The 20,645-nt window shown below is 34.8% G+C and overlaps 1 protein-coding gene across 1 annotated transcript in view; it reads right to left on the reverse strand.

Annotated features, from left to right (window-relative positions):
- The window catches only part of PCLO (piccolo presynaptic cytomatrix protein), a 366,488-nt gene that overhangs the window by 19,759 nt on the left and 326,084 nt on the right, over positions 1–20,645 (reverse strand). Inside the window, exons 21-22 of the mRNA XM_065883956.1 lie at positions 19,048–19,189; positions 14,957–15,030 (exon numbers count right to left, since the gene is read on the reverse strand). Of these exons, the coding sequence (XP_065740028.1) occupies positions 14,957–15,030; positions 19,048–19,189 (216 nt within the window). The remainder of the gene's footprint in view (positions 1–14,956; positions 15,031–19,047; positions 19,190–20,645) is intronic.

A 20,645-nucleotide genomic window follows, 5' to 3' on the forward strand; every position in this document is an offset into this window, starting at 1 on the left:
CACACCAGCAGTTAAATGTTCAGTCCAAAAATGGCACACATCTTGACCATCCATGACTCATTGGCTAGAACTAGTCAAAGGGTCAACTGTGTAACAAAGGAGCCAAACAGTCTGGGAGTCAGAGAAACAGAAATAACTAGTGAGCAACAATAATGAACACCAAAACTTCCTTTGCTCCCTTTCAAAGTTGACTTGGATGTTGAAAGTTCTCTATTATTTCATATGAATGTTCGAATAATTATACTGAGTTCCTCAAAAATATCTAGCTGGTAATTTAATCAGAATTTTATTAGATTTACATTTTTATATTTAAATTGTTTCACTACAAAGCACAGAATGATTCTACATTTATTCAGATTTCCTTTTATGCCCTTTAATAGAGTCTAAAAGTTGCCATGGATATCTTGGTTATTGTACAAGTTAAACCTAAGATACTGTTTAGTTTTGATATTATGAGTGATATTATTATTTTTGTTACTTTGTTGCTATTGGGTATTTATGATTAATTACTGGTGATCTAGAGTAATTCTTATTAGCTCTAACATTTATCTGTTGATTCCATCAGATTTTCTGCATACATATTCAAATTGTATACAAATAATTTGTTTTATTCTTTCCCTTCCAATCACTGTATCTCTTACTCAATTTTCTTTCCCTACATATTAACCGAGACCAATGCTATATCAAATATTAATAGTAGACATCCTTGTCAATCCTGATCTTAAAAGGCATGTGCCAAAATTTCACCTATAAGTAAAATAATTTTTAATATAATCTTTACAAAATTAAGGAAAGGCCCTACCTTTCCTAATTTGCTAGGAACTGTCATCAAAAACAGATGTTTAATGTAAATCAAATGATTTTTCTTCATCCATGTAGTTTAATTTATTATATTAGTGAATATATTAAAATTATGTATTAATCTGTCATAAAGATAGTTTTCCAATTTACATTATTATAAACAAAGCTAAAATAAACATTTTTTACACAACTCTTCACACATGGATAAAAGAATTTAGCTAGAATATAGTAGAATATTTAGGATATGTTGGAATCATTAGCCAATGATTAATCAAACATAATGCAAAATTTCAAATTTAGTTGTTACTGTCAAATTAGTCTCGAAACAGTTTATACTAACAATTTATGTACTGCTTTTCTATCAGCACTATAATAATTTTGTCACACTTCTGCAAATTCTGAATTTTTTAAAGGACTTTTAGAAAAGTAATATATACATACACACACATACTGAATCCTGATCCATTTCTTTTATATGCATAACAAATATCTACTTTCAGTCTTCATATTGTTTTTATGTTATAATTTTTTGAACAAAAGTTTTATTTTAATTGCAATGTGGTCAAATTTGTTAGTTTTTTACACTACAGTTTTGGTTTTGTGTTTAAACAGTTTTTTTTTGTTTGTTTGTTTTTTAACAGTTCTTTCATATTTTGCCATTAGGAAGAAAGTCTCTATTTTCTTCTAAAAGTTTTTCACTTTAGATACTCAAAACATCCTCAGTTACTCTTTATTGCTTTTTTACAGTGTGAGGTAGTAGGAATTTATTTTTCTTTGCAGGCAGCCAAATTTTCTTTAATCATTTCTTTATTTGCAATGCAAGTTTTGTTATAAATTAAGGTTTCATATACAGGAAAATATTTTCTGGTCCATCTGCTCTGTTTCATTGTTCTACTAGATAATACATGTGCTGTACCACAGTATTTTGTATACTATAACTCTCTAATTAATCTTGAAAACTAGGAATAACCCTACTTTATCATTTTTATTCAAAATTTCTTAGCCTTTACTTCCTTTATACAAATTTCAGGGTCAGCTTTCAAAATTCCACTACAAACTTTTAGTTATTTAATTGAACTTTCATGGTATTCCCATATTAAGTGGGAAACAATTGCAATCTTTATGATATTAATCTTTATGACATGCTCTATATGCCTATTCATTCAAGCCTTCTTTTTGGAATTTCAACAGTATTTTGCAATTTTCTCATAAAAGTGTGAGTATTTTGTTAGATTTATCTCCTGGAATCTTAGACTTTATCTCTACTGTGAAGAGTTTCTCTTTTTAAATAATGTTTTTGAAGTGGTCATTATAGGTGAAATAAGAAGGCTATTATTTCCTGCCTTGATTTTTCTATTTTTTCTGACTCTGATACCATTTCACCAGCTTTATTTTGAATAATAATTGTGTGATGTATATATTTCCACTTCTTTTATTTTCAACTCATCTGTGAGACTTTTACTTTAGGTAGATTTTCTGTAAATAGCAGGCAGCTAGATACGTTTAACTACATGGATGAAATTTCTCTTTCATTAGGTGATTTTAATACATCAACAAGTTAGAAGTAATTAATTTTACTTTCTGTTTAACTCCTTTGTTTTAAAACTGAAGTTTTCTCTATTGTTTTCCTTCTGCCTCCTTAAGGAATGCTTTCATCTGTAAGTAACAGAAAAACTTACTTAGAATGATTAAACAAATAGGGATTCATTTCTTAATATAAAAGAAATCCAGAGATTAGCACAGGTTTGCCATTTCAGTAATGAGGCAGGCACCCAAGTTCTTTCTTTCTTTCTACTGTGTCATTTTTAGTACTTGTTTTTTTTTGCCCTTTTTGTCTAATGGTTGCAAGATGCATGCTACATATCCAGGCATCATGTCTACCTTCCAGACACAATAATATGGGTCAGAGAGAAAAGGATTTTACACCACAGGGTTCTCACAAAAATCAAATTAGCTAACATAGTGCTCAGCATGTTTAAGCTCTTGACAGATTTAAGTTATTTACATTTCCTCTTTACTATAATGGAAATCATTTCTTATTATCCAATTTTTATAAACCCCAAATCATTTTGATCCCCAAGTCCAGGCAGTATATTGTACCCTATCCTTCTGGCAGGAACTTCACACTGATACCTCCAGAGTGTACCAATCAGTAATTGGTTTAGGTGAACAGTGCCATCTGGAACTGGCCTTTGCTCATCTTACATACATGAGCAGCACTGACCTCAGGCTTCCTAGTAAATGAAGCATGCAAGATCATTGATACTCCTGATAAATACAAAACACAATTACTAATAAAGTTGAAATTATTAAGTAGAGAATTTAGTCACCTACCTTCAAAGAACAAAAAATAGAATGTTCTATGGACTAATTGCTACTGCTTGCCACCACTTCTGAAAACCTGCTACCAATTTTACTATTTCTGATTGACTGAAGCTAAGCCCTTTTCTAATCAAAAGTAGCTGTCATTTCCCCAAGTGCTTCAACAGCAAAATAAAAGCCTCCTATATTCTCTCTATACTCAGTTTACACAGTGATACTCTGAATAAGTAGTTAATATAATATTAGCTCTCTTTTAAGTCCTCATAAGTCAATCATTTTCCTCAAATGACAAAGATAGTATCTGGTACAAAAGCACTTGGCATTATTATCCCCCAAATTAGTAAATTAGACTTTCTTTGGTTTCTTTTTTAAAGGTTGAAATTATAGGAAATGGATGAACCATAATTTTAGATTGGCCAAAGTATATTGAGAATATACTACTAGGTATTGCAAAGATCGGCATGTCACTTTAGCTCACAGTAAAATAATCCTTGAAATCAGACTCACATAAAAATGCTTCATCAATAGTGGATTGACATGAGTAAGTTTTCTGAAAAAGAAGAGTAAATTATTTTTAAATAATCAAAACACCAATAAATATTTTAAAAATTAAATAATCAGCACTTTGAAAAGAAAGGCAATGACCTGTAAATTTTTAATTGAAATTTACCCAAATAATATTATCTTTTTCAAAATAAATTGATTCATTTTATTTTTATTTATTTTTGGCTGCATTGGGTCTTCGTTGCTGCATGCAGGTTTTCTCTAGTTGCAGCGAGTGGGGGCTACTTTTTGTTGCAGTGTGAGGGCTTCTTATTACAGTGGCTTCTCTTGTTGCGGAGCATGTTTTCAGTAGTTGTGGCACATGGGCTCAGTAGCTGCGGCTCGGGGGCTCTAGAGCACAGGCTCAGTAGTTGTGGCGCACACGCTTAGTTGCTCCGTGGCATGTGGGATCTTCCCGGACCAGGGCTCGAACCCATGTCACCTGCATTGGCAGGCAGATTCTTAACCACTGCGCCACCAGGGAAGCCCTATGTCAGTTTTAAGAGGACTGATAATGCAGTAGTGCATCCAAGATTGTAAATCTATTGTGGTGATATATGTTTAGCCAGAAGAAGCCAAAATAAAAAAAGAGTAAAATGTTGAATTTCTGGAAATAGTCCCCATGCCACATTGGAAATGATACGCTAAATGAATTATCCATTAATACTTGATGAATTTTGAAACTTTTTTTCACGTTATTATAGAATACCAAAACACATTTCAGAAATTTATTCTAGCCCTCCCTCTGTTCCGTATTTCATTCCAAGCAAAACTCTTCTACAGTTTCTATGTAATAAGTAGTTACGATACTTATTTTTATTACTATTCCTATTAGTTACATTCTTTATTTTAAAAAATTCCCTTTCATACTTAGTAGGAATTTTTCTAGCATCTATTTAAGAGGTTTTTGTGTGTGTTTGTTTTGCCATACCCCTGACTGCTCCATTCAGATTCATGGATTTCAGTACATTTTTGAAAGTATACGCAGATATATTCTAACATAAATCTCTTATTTTATCTTTCCAGTATCCCTTGTCTTCTTCTACCACTACACTGGGAAGGTCTGCCCCCAAATCCAAATGGGTCTGTTAGGTTGAAAACCACCATATTTCATTCTCTTTGCCACAGTGATTGTTCCAGAGGTGGGCATCTGAGCCACGTAGGAAAAAGTAGAGTGCTTCACTTAGGATATTTGAGACATATTCTCTCTTTCCCTTCAGTTAAGAGCTTAAAAGTGGGTCCCAGAACAGCTGGGAGCTCTGTCCCCAGCCTCATGGAACAGCCTGAGTACAAGGTTAACTTGCAGGGAAAACTGAGAAAAGAGTTGAGGATCTAGAACAGGCTGGAGGCTGGTATTTCCTGAGGCTATTTCCAGCTATGAACTTCTCAATTATAGCAACCTATAAACATTGTTTTCTTTTAAGTTAGTTTGTGCTGTTATCTGTCTCTCAACAGTGAAAGATACTGCCTTTTATAGGTATAGTTGAGGAAATATCATGTTAAAAAATTGCATCCTGGATGTAATGAACAAATAAATGTCAAAATTACTCAATATTGTTTTCTAAAAATTTAAAATACTTTAGGTAGGTTTAATGGAGTATAAATAACATGTAGGAAGCACTCATGTAATGACAGGTCAGCTTAAGAAATAAAACATAAATTCAGATGAAGCCAATTATGGAACCCTTCCCCAATTGCGTCCTTCTCCCACATCCCCAAAGTAATCATTATTAATTTGATGATTATATTTTAATACTATTACTATGTATATATGTATCATCTAAGCACTTCTCACTACACTGGACCCTAAACCTGGTCTGAGACATCATCATCTGTTCCCTGGATAAGTGCAATAAATACCCAACAGTTCTTCCTTCTTCTGCTTTTCTTCCCTGCAGAATAGTCTCAAAAGAGTAGTTGGGATGAAGCTTTTAAAACTTAAGTCAGACTGTCGCATTCCTTGGCTCAAAACCCTCCAACAATGTCCCACACCACTTTCAATAGGAGGCAAAGTTCATACTGTGTTCTCCTAGGCTCCTGTTCCTCCTCTGACCTCCTCACCTCTGCTCTTCCTTGCCACGCTAGCTCCCTTTTCATTGGACGTGTGGGGCTCATTTCTCCTTAAAAACATTTTGTTCTGCCTGGACAATTCTCCCCCCAGGTATCCGCATGCCTCTCTTTCATCTCCTCCAGTGTTGACACAACTGTCTCTCAGTGAAGCTTTCCCAGAAAACACTATTCCCAACTTTTTTTTTAAACTGCAATTGCCCAGAATTGAGCTGCTCACACTCTTCAATTCATAGCCCACAAGCACTCAGTCAGCATTGTCTCTGCCAGGATCCTTCTTTGTATAGTATTTAATTATCTTTATAGTTTTCCCTGTCATCCCAATAACTTCAACTCATCACCCTCCCAACAGCAGCCACCCAATCTTGTATATTTACCATAATCCTTTCAATCCAACTTCCATATATTTGTTTATATAAATATTTACATAATGAGGTAGCTATAAAAAAATCTAGTATTACTTTGTATTTATTTATTTTTAATGGAAATAATATTGTGCTATAAATCTCTTTCTTGATTATGACAAATTATATGCCAACAAATCTGACAACCTAGAAGAAATGGACAAGTTTCTAGAAACATGCAGCCTAGAAGAGAAATAGAATCTGTAATTTAAAAACTCCCTACAAAACAAAACTACACTAAAATCTGATACATTTGGGTTGGCCAAAGAGTTCGTTCTGATTTTCCATAGCATCTTACGAAATACTTTTTGCGTAAATATTCACTTCAATTTCACAGGTGTATTACTAGGCTTGATTTATCCTTTAGTCTCTTGGAGTCTTAATGTCTTGATTCAAAAAATATTTATTGTGTGGGTATTTTGTAGAAGTCTCAGTGCTAGACATTGGGAATATCATAAATATTATAATATCTATTTTAGAGGGTTATTGTGAGAATGGAGCTGCCACATTTTTAAAGATCCCAGCAAAATGTTTAGCAAATAAATATCAGTTGTAATGTTGCCATGGTTATTGCTGTTAAGGAGGATGTGCTGGGTTTTTTGAGAGGATGAGTCATCAAGTAGAATGGATAATATGTACATGTATTTATTTATTCAATAGCAACAATGTCACAATAAAATATGTAAGGTAAAGCCCTGTTACTGCTACTTAGTATTTCATACACCAGTGATAGTTGTCTGTGCGCCAGAGGGTTATGTAAATTACAGGAATCACAGCGGTATGTTATTTAATGGATAAGAAGCATCTTCTGTGGTAACAGTCTAAAACTGCATTTGCTTGGTGGAGGAAAACACTCAGATGCAAAAGATGACTTGAGTAGATAGCAAAGCATATTTTAAAAATAAAACATTTAAACAGGCAAATGCTTCTTTTCTACAATTGTGTTGTCGCAAAGCAAACGGTAGAATATATTGATTTTTTAGAGACCAGCAGTCACTTAATAAAGCAGTGTGGACTTTCCTCAGAGTGTATTATCTCATGTCTGGGTTACTTTCTTACCTGTAAAATTGGTTCCTTTAGGGAATGTGTTACTTGGTTGAGCAAGGTCTACTTTTGCGAAATGTGCTGTTTTTGTGGGTTTCTTTTTTTTGTCAGTTCTACTCTTTTTTACTTAAATGTAGGGGTTTTTTTCCTGTAGAAAGTTATATAAATTTCCAAATGACTTTCTGGATAAAATAAATCAGAATGTTTGTTAGAGAAAGTCACTAATAATCTAAATGGTAGAAAAATGAATTATCTTCAATGAATTTTGCATTTTCCAAAATTCTGAAATTTATTTCTTGCTGGGCATTTAGAAAATTCATTTTGACTTTTGAGTGAAATGAAAAAAAGGTTAAAACTACTTGGTAGTTTGAATTCTACAGCATTTTTTCCCCAGAGATTTTTGTATTTTATTGTTATTGGTTACAGTTAAATTTCTCAAAAGTGAAAAAGCTCCCTGTGTATAGCATTGGTGCTATCAGAATATCTTTAATGAGTATGTTAAACAGAGTACTTAGTTGCAATAACTATTACTAAAAAAGCTTTAAGAGAATGGATATTCATAATCATTTAGGGTAATAATAGGAAATTATTTATTACAAACTGCCACTTTTTTTCTCATACTTGTTGACACTGATCATTATCCCTCATTTTTTATTTCCTCATATATCAAAAGGTTGAATCATTTTACATAATTTTATGACTTCTTTTTCAAAACTCAATTCTCCCTTGGCCCAACTCTTCACTTCCCCAAACCCTTAATAAAATTGCCAAGAAAAATCTACTGTCAAGTCTTTTTATATGTTTCTTTGGTTCTTTATATTCATATTTCTCAGAATAATTTTGTATTGCCTTCATTCATTTATTGATATTTAAATTTTGGTAGATGAAGAGTTAGCCTTCCTCCACCTTGACATATAGTTATGACATATAGTTTAATATTGATTAAACTAATGTTTGGAATTTACATTAATGTGACTAATATTGTTCACTTCTGAGACCATTGGGTATTTCATGGAGTACTCAAAGATTTCTTTTGTGTTTTATCCTCAAGTTATTAATTATCGTGTTTTACAATTTGCTTTGCTTTCTATGTACCTATTCCTAACTGTTCCCAAAATTTCCAAGAGTACTCAACCCCTCTGAAGACCATTTTTCACTTGGCTAGATACTGACGCCTGTCAATTCCTCTTTTCCTTCCCACACTAACACCTCACTCGTCATCCACTAGCAGCTAGAACTCACCATATCTGCTCAGATTTTCCCACGTGTTCTCTCTGCCTGCTGCATGACTACTGTCTTTAGAATCTCCTCATTTCACCATTGACGTCCCCACTCTTCTTTTCTCTACACTTCTTGTCTCTTGGCTCCCAAGTTGTGTGTGTGTGTGGGGGAGGGGTCAGTGTGTGTTTGAGTGTGGTTTACTCTCTATGTTGGTGGAACATACCCTCAAGTAACTTCCAGATAGGTAGCATGGAGACCTAAAATTTTTTGAGAACTAGACATCCCAAAATGATTTTATTCAACCCTTATACTTAATGGATAGTTTGTGGATAGAATTTTAGTTTATACTCTCTTCCACTTGGAATTTCAAGGGCATTACCCATGACCCTCTTTTAAGTGTCTATTATTGCTGTTGAGACATCGTATGGATTCTTATCCTTCCTCCTTTGTATGTAATGTATTTTAATTAGGTTTATGGGAATATCGGAATCTTCTTTACATCTCTTGCTGTTTTGAGTACAGTAATTTTATGGACGTTTTTAATATCAGATAGAACAAAATTTAAAATGCTTTTATAAGCTACATAGTACCTATAATGTAATTGATATTAATCGTAGTTAACTGGCCATAATCATCAACAATGTTAGTTTTCTTTCGAATAGTTGCAGCTAGTTTTATAAATTTATTCTTCATGCAATAGCATTGTAACCATGAATGTTAAAAAATCTTGGAAAGTACAATAGGCAAGAGTCAGTGGATATTAGATTACATATCTGTAGATTTTAACCCACACTGTTTAATTAGTTGACTCTGGGTGAATGGTGTCATTGTTCTATGTCTCTGTTTCCATAACTTGAAAATCGAAATCATTATTCTATGTCTATATCCCCTACTGTTTTGTGACAATGAACTGGATAATGTAAAGGCATTTAGAACAAAGTAAAACTATACATCTGTAATATTTATATGTCTTGTTTTGTTAATTTTCTACAACTATGCTAAGAGAATATTCTTAGTTTATATTCATTCACTACCCTTTGCTATGTTTTAATGTCCTTATCTTGATTCAAAAGCCTCTCTCCCATAAATAAATCAGAGCACCAACTCCCAACGCAAGCAGTTTGGGGACTTCTAGGCAAAGAAGACATTTTCAAAAAATATTAAAAACTGCCATTAGAGATATGAATCCCTGAAAGTCTAAAATATCCTGGGCTTAAATTTAGCAAATGTCAATTCTTTGATGTGTGCTTAAGGCTAAGAAACAGTCAAGATCTATTCCAGAAATTTAATTCATTTTTAGTGGTCAATTAATAACCTCCAGTGATGCATCTGTCTCACAGTAAAGACCCAGAATTATTTTTTGTTTCAATAATAGACAATTTTTAGGATATGCTTTCAATGTTAAATTCCCAGTCAGTAATCCAGGACTAGGAATCAGTAGCACTGAATTTTAAACTCAGGCCATTTAGTAAAGCATGGTAAGGTCTAGAAAAGACATCCTTCATAGAGGGGAGGCATTACTATACAAGGGATCACATGAGATTTATTCTGGGAAGAAGAGTAGTTTGAAATACTGTAATAAATATATGTATCATCTTTTCAAAACAAACTGGAAAATGTAGGACCTTGAAAACATCTTTTCTGGTGGAATGCCAAAGGCAGAAAAAGAAACCATTTTAGAAAACATGAGTTTAAAAGTCTTGGGGAAAATCAGGTCAGAAGTATTCACTTATATGATACAGGCGATGACTGGGACAATGACCGCTAGCATTTATTGACTACGTGCCAGCCACAGTGCCAAGCGCCTTACACTCGTTATTTCCATCAATCCTTGCAATACACTGATAAGGTAAAATACTACTGTTATTCTTACTTTTGTAGATTAGGAATCAGAGACTTAGAGAATATAAGTAACTTGTCTAATATCATACATATGAAAATTGTCATGTGCACACTGGCGTACAAAGATATACCATGTCGGGCTTCCCTGGTGGCGCAGTGGTTGAGAGTCCGCCTGCCGATGCCGGGGACACGGGTTCGTGCCCCGGTCTGGGAAGATCCCACATGCTGTGCAGCGGCTGGGCCCGTGAGCCATGACCGCTGAGCCTGCGCGTCCGGAGCCTGTGCTCCGCGACGGGAGAGGCCACAACAGTGAGAGGCCCGCGTACCGCAAAAAAAAAAAAAAAAAGAAAAAAAAAAAAACAGACAAAATTTACATCATACATATACCTCAAATCCAACACAAGGTTAAGTCCGTATTTCTATGGGGACAAAACAAAATCTTACACTTTAAATTGGTATCTTCTTCTTATCTGCTTAGAACAAATAAATTTCCGTCTGATTCGATAATTTCCCCCTAACCTCTGCCTATATGTTCTTCTTAATGTAAAATTGTTCATAAAGGTTTTTTAAAAAATATCTTTATTGGAATATAATTGGTTTACAATGGTGTGTTAGTTTCTGCTGTACAACAAAGTGAATCAGCTATATGTATACATATATCCCCATATCCCCTCCCTCGTGAGCCTCCCTCCCACCCTCCTTATCCCACCCCTCTAGGCGGACACAAAGCACCAAGCTGATCTCCCTGTGCTATGCAGCAGCTTCCCACTAGCCATCCATTTTAAATCTGGTAGTGTATATATGTCAGTGCTACTCTCTCACTTCATCCCAGCTTCCCTTTCCCCCACCCCCATGTCCTCAAGTCTGTCCTCTATGTCTGCGTCTTTATTCCTGCCCTGCCACTAGGTTCATCAGTACCGTTTTTTTAGATTCCATATATATGCGTTAGCATATGGTATTTGTTTTTCTCTTTCTGACTTACTTCACTCTGTATGACAGACTCTAGGTCCATCCACCTCATTACAAATAACTCAGTTTTGTTCCTTTTTATGGCTGAGTAATATTCCACTGTATAATGTACCACATCTTCTTTATCACACTTGTAATAAATGTTTAACATTTACTCTTCTCGCTAGATTGTAAGCTCCATGAGGGCAGTCTGTCTTAATCATTGTATGTAGCACAGTACTTGGCACATAGTATTTGCTCAGTAAATATTGTTGTCTGACCATAGTTTAAAAGAAAACTATGTTGAAATATTATTTTAGATTTCTTTTTAAAATTTACTGATATGAAAATTTTATTACATGAAGAGCATAGTGAAAAGGTCTTAATGAAATGATTTATAAAATGAATCTATACCAAGTGTTTTGTCTCCTTATTTAGCTATTTCCTTTGATACGATCAGTACCAATCTGTTTTGTGTTTTTGTTATACTATTTCAAAGGAGGGGACTTTCTAGGGCATTAATTGTAAGTGTACACACTACACCCTGTGAAAAATAATACAGAAAAGCAAAGAAAGGTGAAAATGAAAAAGAATTTTTTCATAGATGTTGAAGACTCGACTAAATAAATGGAGAAATTTTGTGTTCCATTTTAAAGCTCCTACAGGTATAATGTATATTTACTTGGTATCTAAGTAAAATTTCTTCACCTGGGGCTTTAATCATCACAGTACTTCACATAGTACTTCTTTGTTTGTTGTTAGACGTGGATGCTTTCTAACTCTGGCACGTGGCTAGGCCTAACTGAGATACCCCTCTCTGTGGTATGCTACTGTTCATGTGGGGGCAGGGACCCTGATACAGCCAGGGCACTGCTAGCCCACTGGCAGCCTCTCTGAGGCCAGAATATCCCTGTAGCTTGTCCCGGGTATACCTGCTGCATTTTGAAGTATAACTTTCCTATAAAGGTTTAATATTTATTGCAGTTTTCTTTTTCATATTATTAGCAAACTCTTATGTATCTCTTACAGAACTACTCATAACTTCTCATAAATGTGTTACTTGTAAATTTGCTTATTGTCAAAATATCATAAGTAACTCAGTCAAAAATAATTTGTCGGGCTTCCCTGGTGGCGCAGTGGTTGAGAGTCCGCCTGCCGATGCAGGGGACGCGGGTTCGTGCCCCGGTCTGGGAGGATCCCACATGCCGCGGAGCGGCTGGGCCCGTGGGCCGTGGCCGCTGGGCCTGCGCGTCCGGAGCCTGTGCTCCGCAGCGGGGGAGGCCACAACAGTGAGAGGCCCTCATACCACAAAAAAAAAAAAAAAAAAAAAAAAAAAAAAAAATAATTTGTCCAAAATACTGCTGCCAAAAGGGCATGACTCACATTACATTACATATTCCATATGGTTCCCATCCTCAACTCCCACCCCTCTGCTCAGTAACTAATCTGAGATTAACTGTTGATAAGGGTCAGTTCACTAAAATATAAACACATTGACTCATAAGTTTAAATAAAATATAAAGTAGCCTACAACTGGCTTCTTCTTGGAAAACAAGCACGTTTTGTGTGGGACTGATAGGAAATAAGAAGGCAGCATTAGGATGAACAATTTCTATTCTTTTCAAATGTTAACATCTATACTAAAATAATTTTATTCATAAACTTTAAGGTTAAGAGAAAGATGAAGTTAAGTAGCTAAAACTTTTGGGAAAAAGCACCCATGAATTGCTTCTCTGTATACATGAAGTATAGAGTCAGATGAAAATCAATGGCCATTACTTTAATATAAGAGTATATTGTTTATTCATTCACTTAAACATTCTTGAAGCAACTTTACGGGCAAGGCTTTCTGCTAAGTGCTGGGACACCAAGATGCATAAATCATAGCTCTGGTCTGAGAGTTGTTCAGCCTTATGAAGGAGACAGGCACAGAAATAGGTAAATTTAAGTCAAAGAACAATAATAACACAAGATGAAAATTACGGTATAAATAGGCACAGATTTTGTGAGTGATAGACAAGTATAGGAGGAGAAAGAGGGAAAACTGAATTCAGGGTGTATGTAGTTTGATGCATCTATGGAATTTCCAGGTAAAGCATTGTACCAGCCCTATGCCTGTGTGCCCTTGGATGCTTCTTTGGTCTTTCTCTGCCCTGCTTTCAGAAGAGCTGCTCCCTAGCATGTTTTCCAGCCTCCCCTGTTAGTTGGCTTCCAGCTAATTTGACCAGGCCCTGGCAGAGACTGGAGAAGGGGAGGAAGGGAGAAACTGGGATATTTCTCCCCATCCTTGTCTATCTCAATATATATTTCTATCTTTTGTTGTGTCTCTTCCTTACCTGCTGATCCCAGCAGACAGGCTTATCTTGGTTTCAGCTCTCCCTGCCCTCCAGCCTTTAGGGACAGTAGCTTTCTTCTGCTACCTCCCTACCCCCTGCTGGGTTTCTCAGCATCTTCCACACGTGTATAATAATTGCTGGCCATAAATGTCCTATTTTTAAAATACGTATATTTTTAATATGATTTCTATTTTCTTGGTTGGGCACAAATGCCTGGTGGATATCTGAGTCTGAATTCCAGGGAGCTTGGATGGCAATCAACATACAGACAAGAGTTGATGAGTTTATGCAGAGGGAAGATGGGTAAAAGGAATGGTGGATTGAGGATGGGACCGTGGGACCATGGCAACAAGTAGAGGAAGCACAGTCTTTGAATGAGTTCAAATAAAAATTTTTAGTAGAACCAGAAATATGTGATATCTACTTAAGTCCACTAGGAAACTTAAGCATCACTTAGACCCAGCATTTTTCACATCAGGTTTCTAAAGATAGAAAGATCAGGTCACCATTCAAGACAAGATTTGAACCTTAAATCTGGGTTTCCTATTTCCTCATCGAATGTCCATGTGGTACCATGCCATTAATCATTCTTTTTAATAGCGTGTGATTTGGCGTCATTTTCATGGATTCAATCACTTGCTCTTACCTTGTGTGATGTTTGCACTTCAGTTTCTTTTCATGTAAAACCAGGTACCATCATAGGCAATTGTACGAATTAAATGAGATAATATGTGAAAAGTACTTAGAATAGTGTTAAGTACTTACAATAGTTAAAATTATTGAGAGTGTAAATCATGATGTATACCAGTGCTATCAGATGTTATCAAAACATTAGGAAAAAATTTTTTTAAACGAAGGAAAAGTCATTGTGCACCTTAGAGATACTGATTATGTGTGGAAGAAAAGGATTTTTTTTGCATTTTGTAATACATTTATAATACTATTTAATAAAACAAAGTTTAATTTCAAATTAAGTTTTTACTTTAAAAGTCAGTTCAGCCATTATTTTTTCTATAAAAAGATTTTTACACCATGAGTTTCCTCTTAGTTCCACATTTTTAAGGCTTGCCATTGACTTAAATGAGGTTTCATGATTTTCTATTTGTATAGTAGTTTAAACAAAAACTTTTTTTTTAATTTCAAGATATTTTTTCCCAGAGAAAGTCTTCAAGTTTCATTCTGTAATCCTCATTCTTCTTTCCCTTTAAAATTTGTAGTACCCCAAAGTGCTTAAACGTTAAATATGAATGTTAAATGAAGTGACAAAGTCATTCTAATTTAATAGATCATATGGATAATGGTGACTTATTTCCTAGTGCTTTTGGTATTAGTACTTAGAAATTAACATTCATATTAAAACAAAAACAAAGCAAACAGTATAGCATACAGATACAACCAAAATCCAGTGTATTGTAAACTGTAACTTACCTTCAGCGTCTGCTAGTCCTACGCCTACTCCTGGCTGTTTTATAGTCTCTTGCCCATTCTGCCCCATCTTTCCTCTGTTTAAAAAGGAAATAAAAGTTTATATATTCAATTATAATCCTAAATGCAAATGAGGAGTCCAAGTTTGAAAAAATAGAATGACATCATATATTCAGACCTGCAACAAATTACTTGAATGGCAAATGTTGTACGAACACAATAAATCACTCTATATCATATTAATTTTAAAGTGGAAATTTGTTTATCATTCCTATTGAGTCCAAACATAGAACCTCAAAATTCGGTGTCCTGTTCATGGACTCATTTATCAAAGACATGACCATCATGAAATCTTCAAATTTTGTTTTAGAATTTTTTTTTTTCTGCCATTTTTAACTCAAGAAGGAGAAGAGTTTCTTATACATTCACACTTCGTTATGAGGAGTTGTATAGATCCTTTGGTGAGAAGGGAAATGTTGCATTGAATAATTTATAAATATAATACTATAATTACATGGATTATTATTTCTTTCAGATCCTTCCTGTATTTTCAGCTGTGTGTAGCACATTGGCTTTTGAAGTCATACAGCTTGGTTTCTACTTCTGGCTTTGCTACTTTATGCTATACATCATGTAAGGTAAATCTTTCAATCTGGTGAAGACTATTTCTTCTTTTGTAATTTAAGGATAGTAACATGAGCTACCATTTGGTTATGGGAAAATCACATGGAAAATGTATGTAAGTGCTTGGCATAGTGTCTGAAACATCCTAATATTCGATAAATATAAAGTACTAATAGGTAGATGTGTACATAACAGCTTTAGAATTCAGCCAAAGGCTGCAAACCGTTTTTAATTTCAGCCTTAAACTTCTTCGAAGGCCAAACAAATGAAGAATTCATTATACTCTGAGCACTGTGGGTTCAGAATATTGATAACGTAAGAGCCAAACGATAATAGGTCACTTCTTATTTCTTCAGAGAAAAAGCTACATGGCGTACGAAAGATTTGGAAGTTGCCTTTATATGTAGTTATATAAGATGCTCTAAAAAAATGGAATAAAAATGCTTAAGTGTTAAAAATGGTGCTTGAACAAAGGAATGTCTTGATACTAGACTTTCTACACAATAATTCAAACACATCAGTATTTACTAACAATTCATTCTTACTCTCACAAAAAATATTTAGTTTGCCCAACCAGCTGAAAATGTAACCATACTTATTGCTTAAGACTCCAATTAGATCTTACTTGAAAACTGCTCTAAAGATCCTCCCATCATTCTACTGAAATGGTTCTGCACGTAACGAAAGAGGAACTGATGTAAATTCAAAAATCATTTTATCTTGAAAGCCATTACATTGTTCCAAGATGACAATCCTAGGTCAAAGTTTTAAACACAAATTTTTATTAAGTGATTATGTGAAGGATAAAGTGCATGAAGAAATGTTATAAATTATATCTATAATTATATATAGTTTGCATCTGAATATATACAAAAAAGTCTTGATTAAGCAATGCACAAAACTTCAATTTGTGTAATTACTTCAATGAGATTCGAGACAAACAGCTGATAAATTAAAAAAATTAACTTTGTCTGCCAGGATTAGACATGGAGAAAGCTTAATAACTTAATAGCAATCTCACCTTTAGCAGTATACGATACAAGCAGAGCGGGCCAAAACACACCTTGTTACTGAGCCAAACTCAATGGAAAGTGAGGATCGTTTTAGTAGTGCTAATCGAGTAGATGAGAGTACTGAAAAATTACTATCTTATACTTTGCCAAACTTTAACAAAATAAGTATAATTTTTAGTAATTGTAATAAAAAATTTTTTGATAATTTTTATTTGATCTTGAGGGCTACATTTCATATTTTAATGATGCTATTCAGCTGCAGTATTTGCTTCTAATGAAAACTGATTTTAACATTTGGTATTTAGCCAAAATGTGTATTAGGTGCATTTCTGAGATTATACAGAAAACTTGTAGCACTGTGAAGCTAAATGAAGTACAAAGGAAATGTAACTGTGTGGGTCTTAAAGGATGCAATTTTTCTGAATTCCCAATAAATAATCTTCATCTCAGGACATTCTGACTGCACAGGTTATAATTTATCTTTGTTAAACAATCACCAAATAGTTATTGAATACTTATGCTAGCCCAAGCAAAACATGTGTCAGATACAAAGAGAGACAGAAAAGAACCACGAAATACTGCTTTTTACTTATATCCGGCAATGCTTTAGAAAAGGGAATTTTCTTTGTGCTCATATGGCAAAAACAAAAGCATCCTACACAGTTTTAAAAGCTTTTGATTTACAAGAGAAACAGGAAAATGGGAAAAAGCAAAATTGAAATGTGGTTTGTATGTAAAAAAACCAATCTACTTCCACTTCAGACATTCAGATATTGTGGAAATAATGTATTTTATGCTCTGAAAGTTGTAACTTTATCATCAGTGTTAGATTATATATTTTGAAAGATACAGATAAATTGGAAGGGTAGTAAGTGATGTGTGGTGCAAAACCTTTACAAATTTATATGATATTCACAGCTTGGAGAGAGGAGTGTAATGAATTTGTAGAAATTCTCTTCAGTTAAATTGGATCATCAGAGTCTGCGGACTAATGAGATCACACTCCTTTTAGAAATAACTGTCAATATAAAAAGAACTGATTAAATACAAATAACTCCATTGAATCCACAGCCGAGGTCTCAAAAAAAATAGACAGATAATCCAATAAGTAGTCAATTTAAGTAGGAAAAATGTAACCCGAAAATCACAAAATAAACACATTTTTCACCTTACAAATCCATTTTCCCCATTATTTTGCTTTTATAAACGTGAGCCATTATCTAAATATTAGAACTATTCTGGGGATCAGAAGGAAAGATTCATAAAAAAACCGTGATATTTAAACAAAGAGAAATAGAAGTTCCACTCCCAGAGATGGTTTCACTTAACGGAGAAAATGAAAAAGACCCTCTAACAAGGGCCCAGACTAGGGATCTTCAAACTCACTTTGCAAAGGGCCAGACAGTGAATGATCTGAATGGTCCCTGTTGTAATTATACAAGTCTGCCCCTAGAGCGCAGACAACATTAGGCAACACATAAGCAAACTGGTGTGGCCGTGTTCCGGTAAAAGTTAATAATGGACACTGAAATTTCAAATTCATGTAATTATCATGCGTCACAAAATGCTATTCTTCTGGGGTTTTGGGAAACATTTAAAAATGCAAAAGCCGTTTTTAGTTCTTCACAGACCTTACAAAACCAGGCAGCAGGCTGGACTCACCCTGGGCTAGATCCTGGAGCTGCATGGCCCAATGTTGTTTTTGTAAACTTAGAAAACTAGTTACTGGAGAAAGTCAGGGAGTTTAGATTTTGATATTGGAATAGAGATAACATATTTATCTTGGATGCTGCTAGATTTTGCCACCGATATGACTAAACCCATTCTAACACATTTTAAATACAGTCTGCTTTAGTTTTGCATTTTATTTGCAATATGATTTTCTCGAGGCTTAACGTATTATAAGTTAACTTTATTCCAAGAGTATCTATTTGGGGACCTATGTCCTGCTTGTTATTTGTTCTAGAAAATATGGATCCACTTCAAAGTCTTCCATTTTAATGGTAGAGGAATTTATAGTTGAAAAGTCTATATGAGTGGCCCAATGTGCTATTTCGAATGTGATACATGAGTTCTTTAAATATGTTTAAATATCTCCTGATTCAAAATCAATTAATCTATACATTATGCGATTAAAGCAGCCATGTATTACTGCTGCTGAACTTGATTCAGGCATAGCTGTTATTATTATTTTAGCAGTTTTTCTATTAAATATAGAATGCACTGATTAAGTAGTCCTGGTGGTGACCAGCATTCATGCTTAGAATTCACTAAGTTAATCCAATCTTTCCTGAACAGTCTATTTTTTACATAGGCATAAACAGCTGAAGTCCTCCAGGGACACTGACTCAGACTTGGATAATTATCTAGTTATTTCCTTTTCAATGTTAAGAAAAGCTTACTCATGAGGCTGTTAACTTCCCAGTGGAAAAAACAAACAAACAAACCACCACTTACATCCTTGGAATAGGAAATAGATTAGTGTCCCCTGCAGTACTGCTGCTTCCTTCACTGTCCACGCTATACCCACTGCCAAAGCTGCTGCCCGAGGAGCCAGTGGACACGGAGCTTTCTGCAGGCCGGTGATTGGTGGGCTTGGCTGCATGGTGTGGGAAGAGTCAACACCACAGTCAATCAATGAACCTCCCATTGATATCCAAATGCATACTTATATGTTTCTTCATTTACGGGTGTAAAGAAACAGCTCTAGCAAGAACTCCACATCTCTTAACCTGCCTTTCATTTTCTTTTCTTTAACCAGTAACTCGCAGTGGCAACAATAAAGCCCTTGATTGTTTTTGTTGGATATAAAAGAAAAAAAAGATTAACTTCTAGGAATCAACCATCACATTTTTAGACTGAGTTAAATAGTATTATTATTACTTGTGATTTCTTTATAGAGTATTGCAATAACGATATGGCAAACAAATAAGAATTGTGGCTATTTCATGGAGAAAGGAATTTAGGAAGACTTGGGTAGATAGAAATGACAGAATATGTGAAAATTGCTTAATTATTTCCCATATTAATAACCAGTAATTTGTTTTTCTCCTGAGAAGTGAAGATGCAAAATAGAATAGATAATTTCAGGAAATGACTGAAAATCCTGGACTTGTTTGTATGTAGCTCTACCAACTACCTCCAGCAGGTTTTTAAATTTGAAGGTATTTGTTTCCCCTTAGGCACGTCCTAGTTTATGACTGGGACTTGTTTTAAATAACCCATGAGTTTGATTTTTTGTATATAAGAATCCATATTCCCAGAGAAGAGTTATGAATTTGTGTTATAAATTATGCAGTCAGGGAATGGTAATACTGTTAGCAGAGTTCTAGATTAGAGATTTGGGAGGAAACTCTGATGCAAAAGGAATGAAAAGAAGGCAGGTGTAGGTGATGGGGATTGACATGTATACACTGATGTGTATAAAACTGATGGCTAATAAGAACCTGCAGTATAAACAAACAAACAAACAAAAGAACTAATGCTAAGCTTTCTTTGGGTTATTTGTATGGAAATATGTTAATATAAATGTTTCAGACATTACATGAAATTTCTAAAAATCTTATATGTTCTGGTATAATGTTATAAATCATAATTCTAGTTATTACTTTAAAATGTATATCTGGGGCTTCCCTGGTGGCGCGGTGGTTGAGAGTCCGCCTGCCGATGCAGGGGACGCGGGTTCGTGCCCCGGTCTGGGAGGATCCCGCGTGCCGCGGAGCGGCTGGGCCCGTGAGCCATGGCCGCTGCGCCTGCGCGTCCGGAGCCTGTGCCCCGCAATGGGAGAGGCCACAGCAGCGAGAGGCCCGCGTACCGCAAAAAAAAAAAAAAAAAAAAAAAAAAAATGTATATCTCAGAAATAACTAAAAAAAAAAAAGAAACAGAAGGCAAGTGTTTCCTCTTTTTTTGTGGGGGCGGAGATTCTCCAGGCAAATTTTTGAAATTGTCATTTGTCTTCTGACACATGGTCAGAGTTTAAGAGCATAAGCTCTGGTCACACGGATCTGGTTTTGTATCCCAACTCCTGCTGAAGTTAACTCTAGGTGGTCTCAGTT

This window comes from Phocoena phocoena, chromosome 9 (genome assembly GCF_963924675.1).
Source record: "Phocoena phocoena chromosome 9, mPhoPho1.1, whole genome shotgun sequence".
NCBI lineage: Eukaryota > Metazoa > Chordata > Mammalia > Artiodactyla > Phocoenidae > Phocoena > Phocoena phocoena.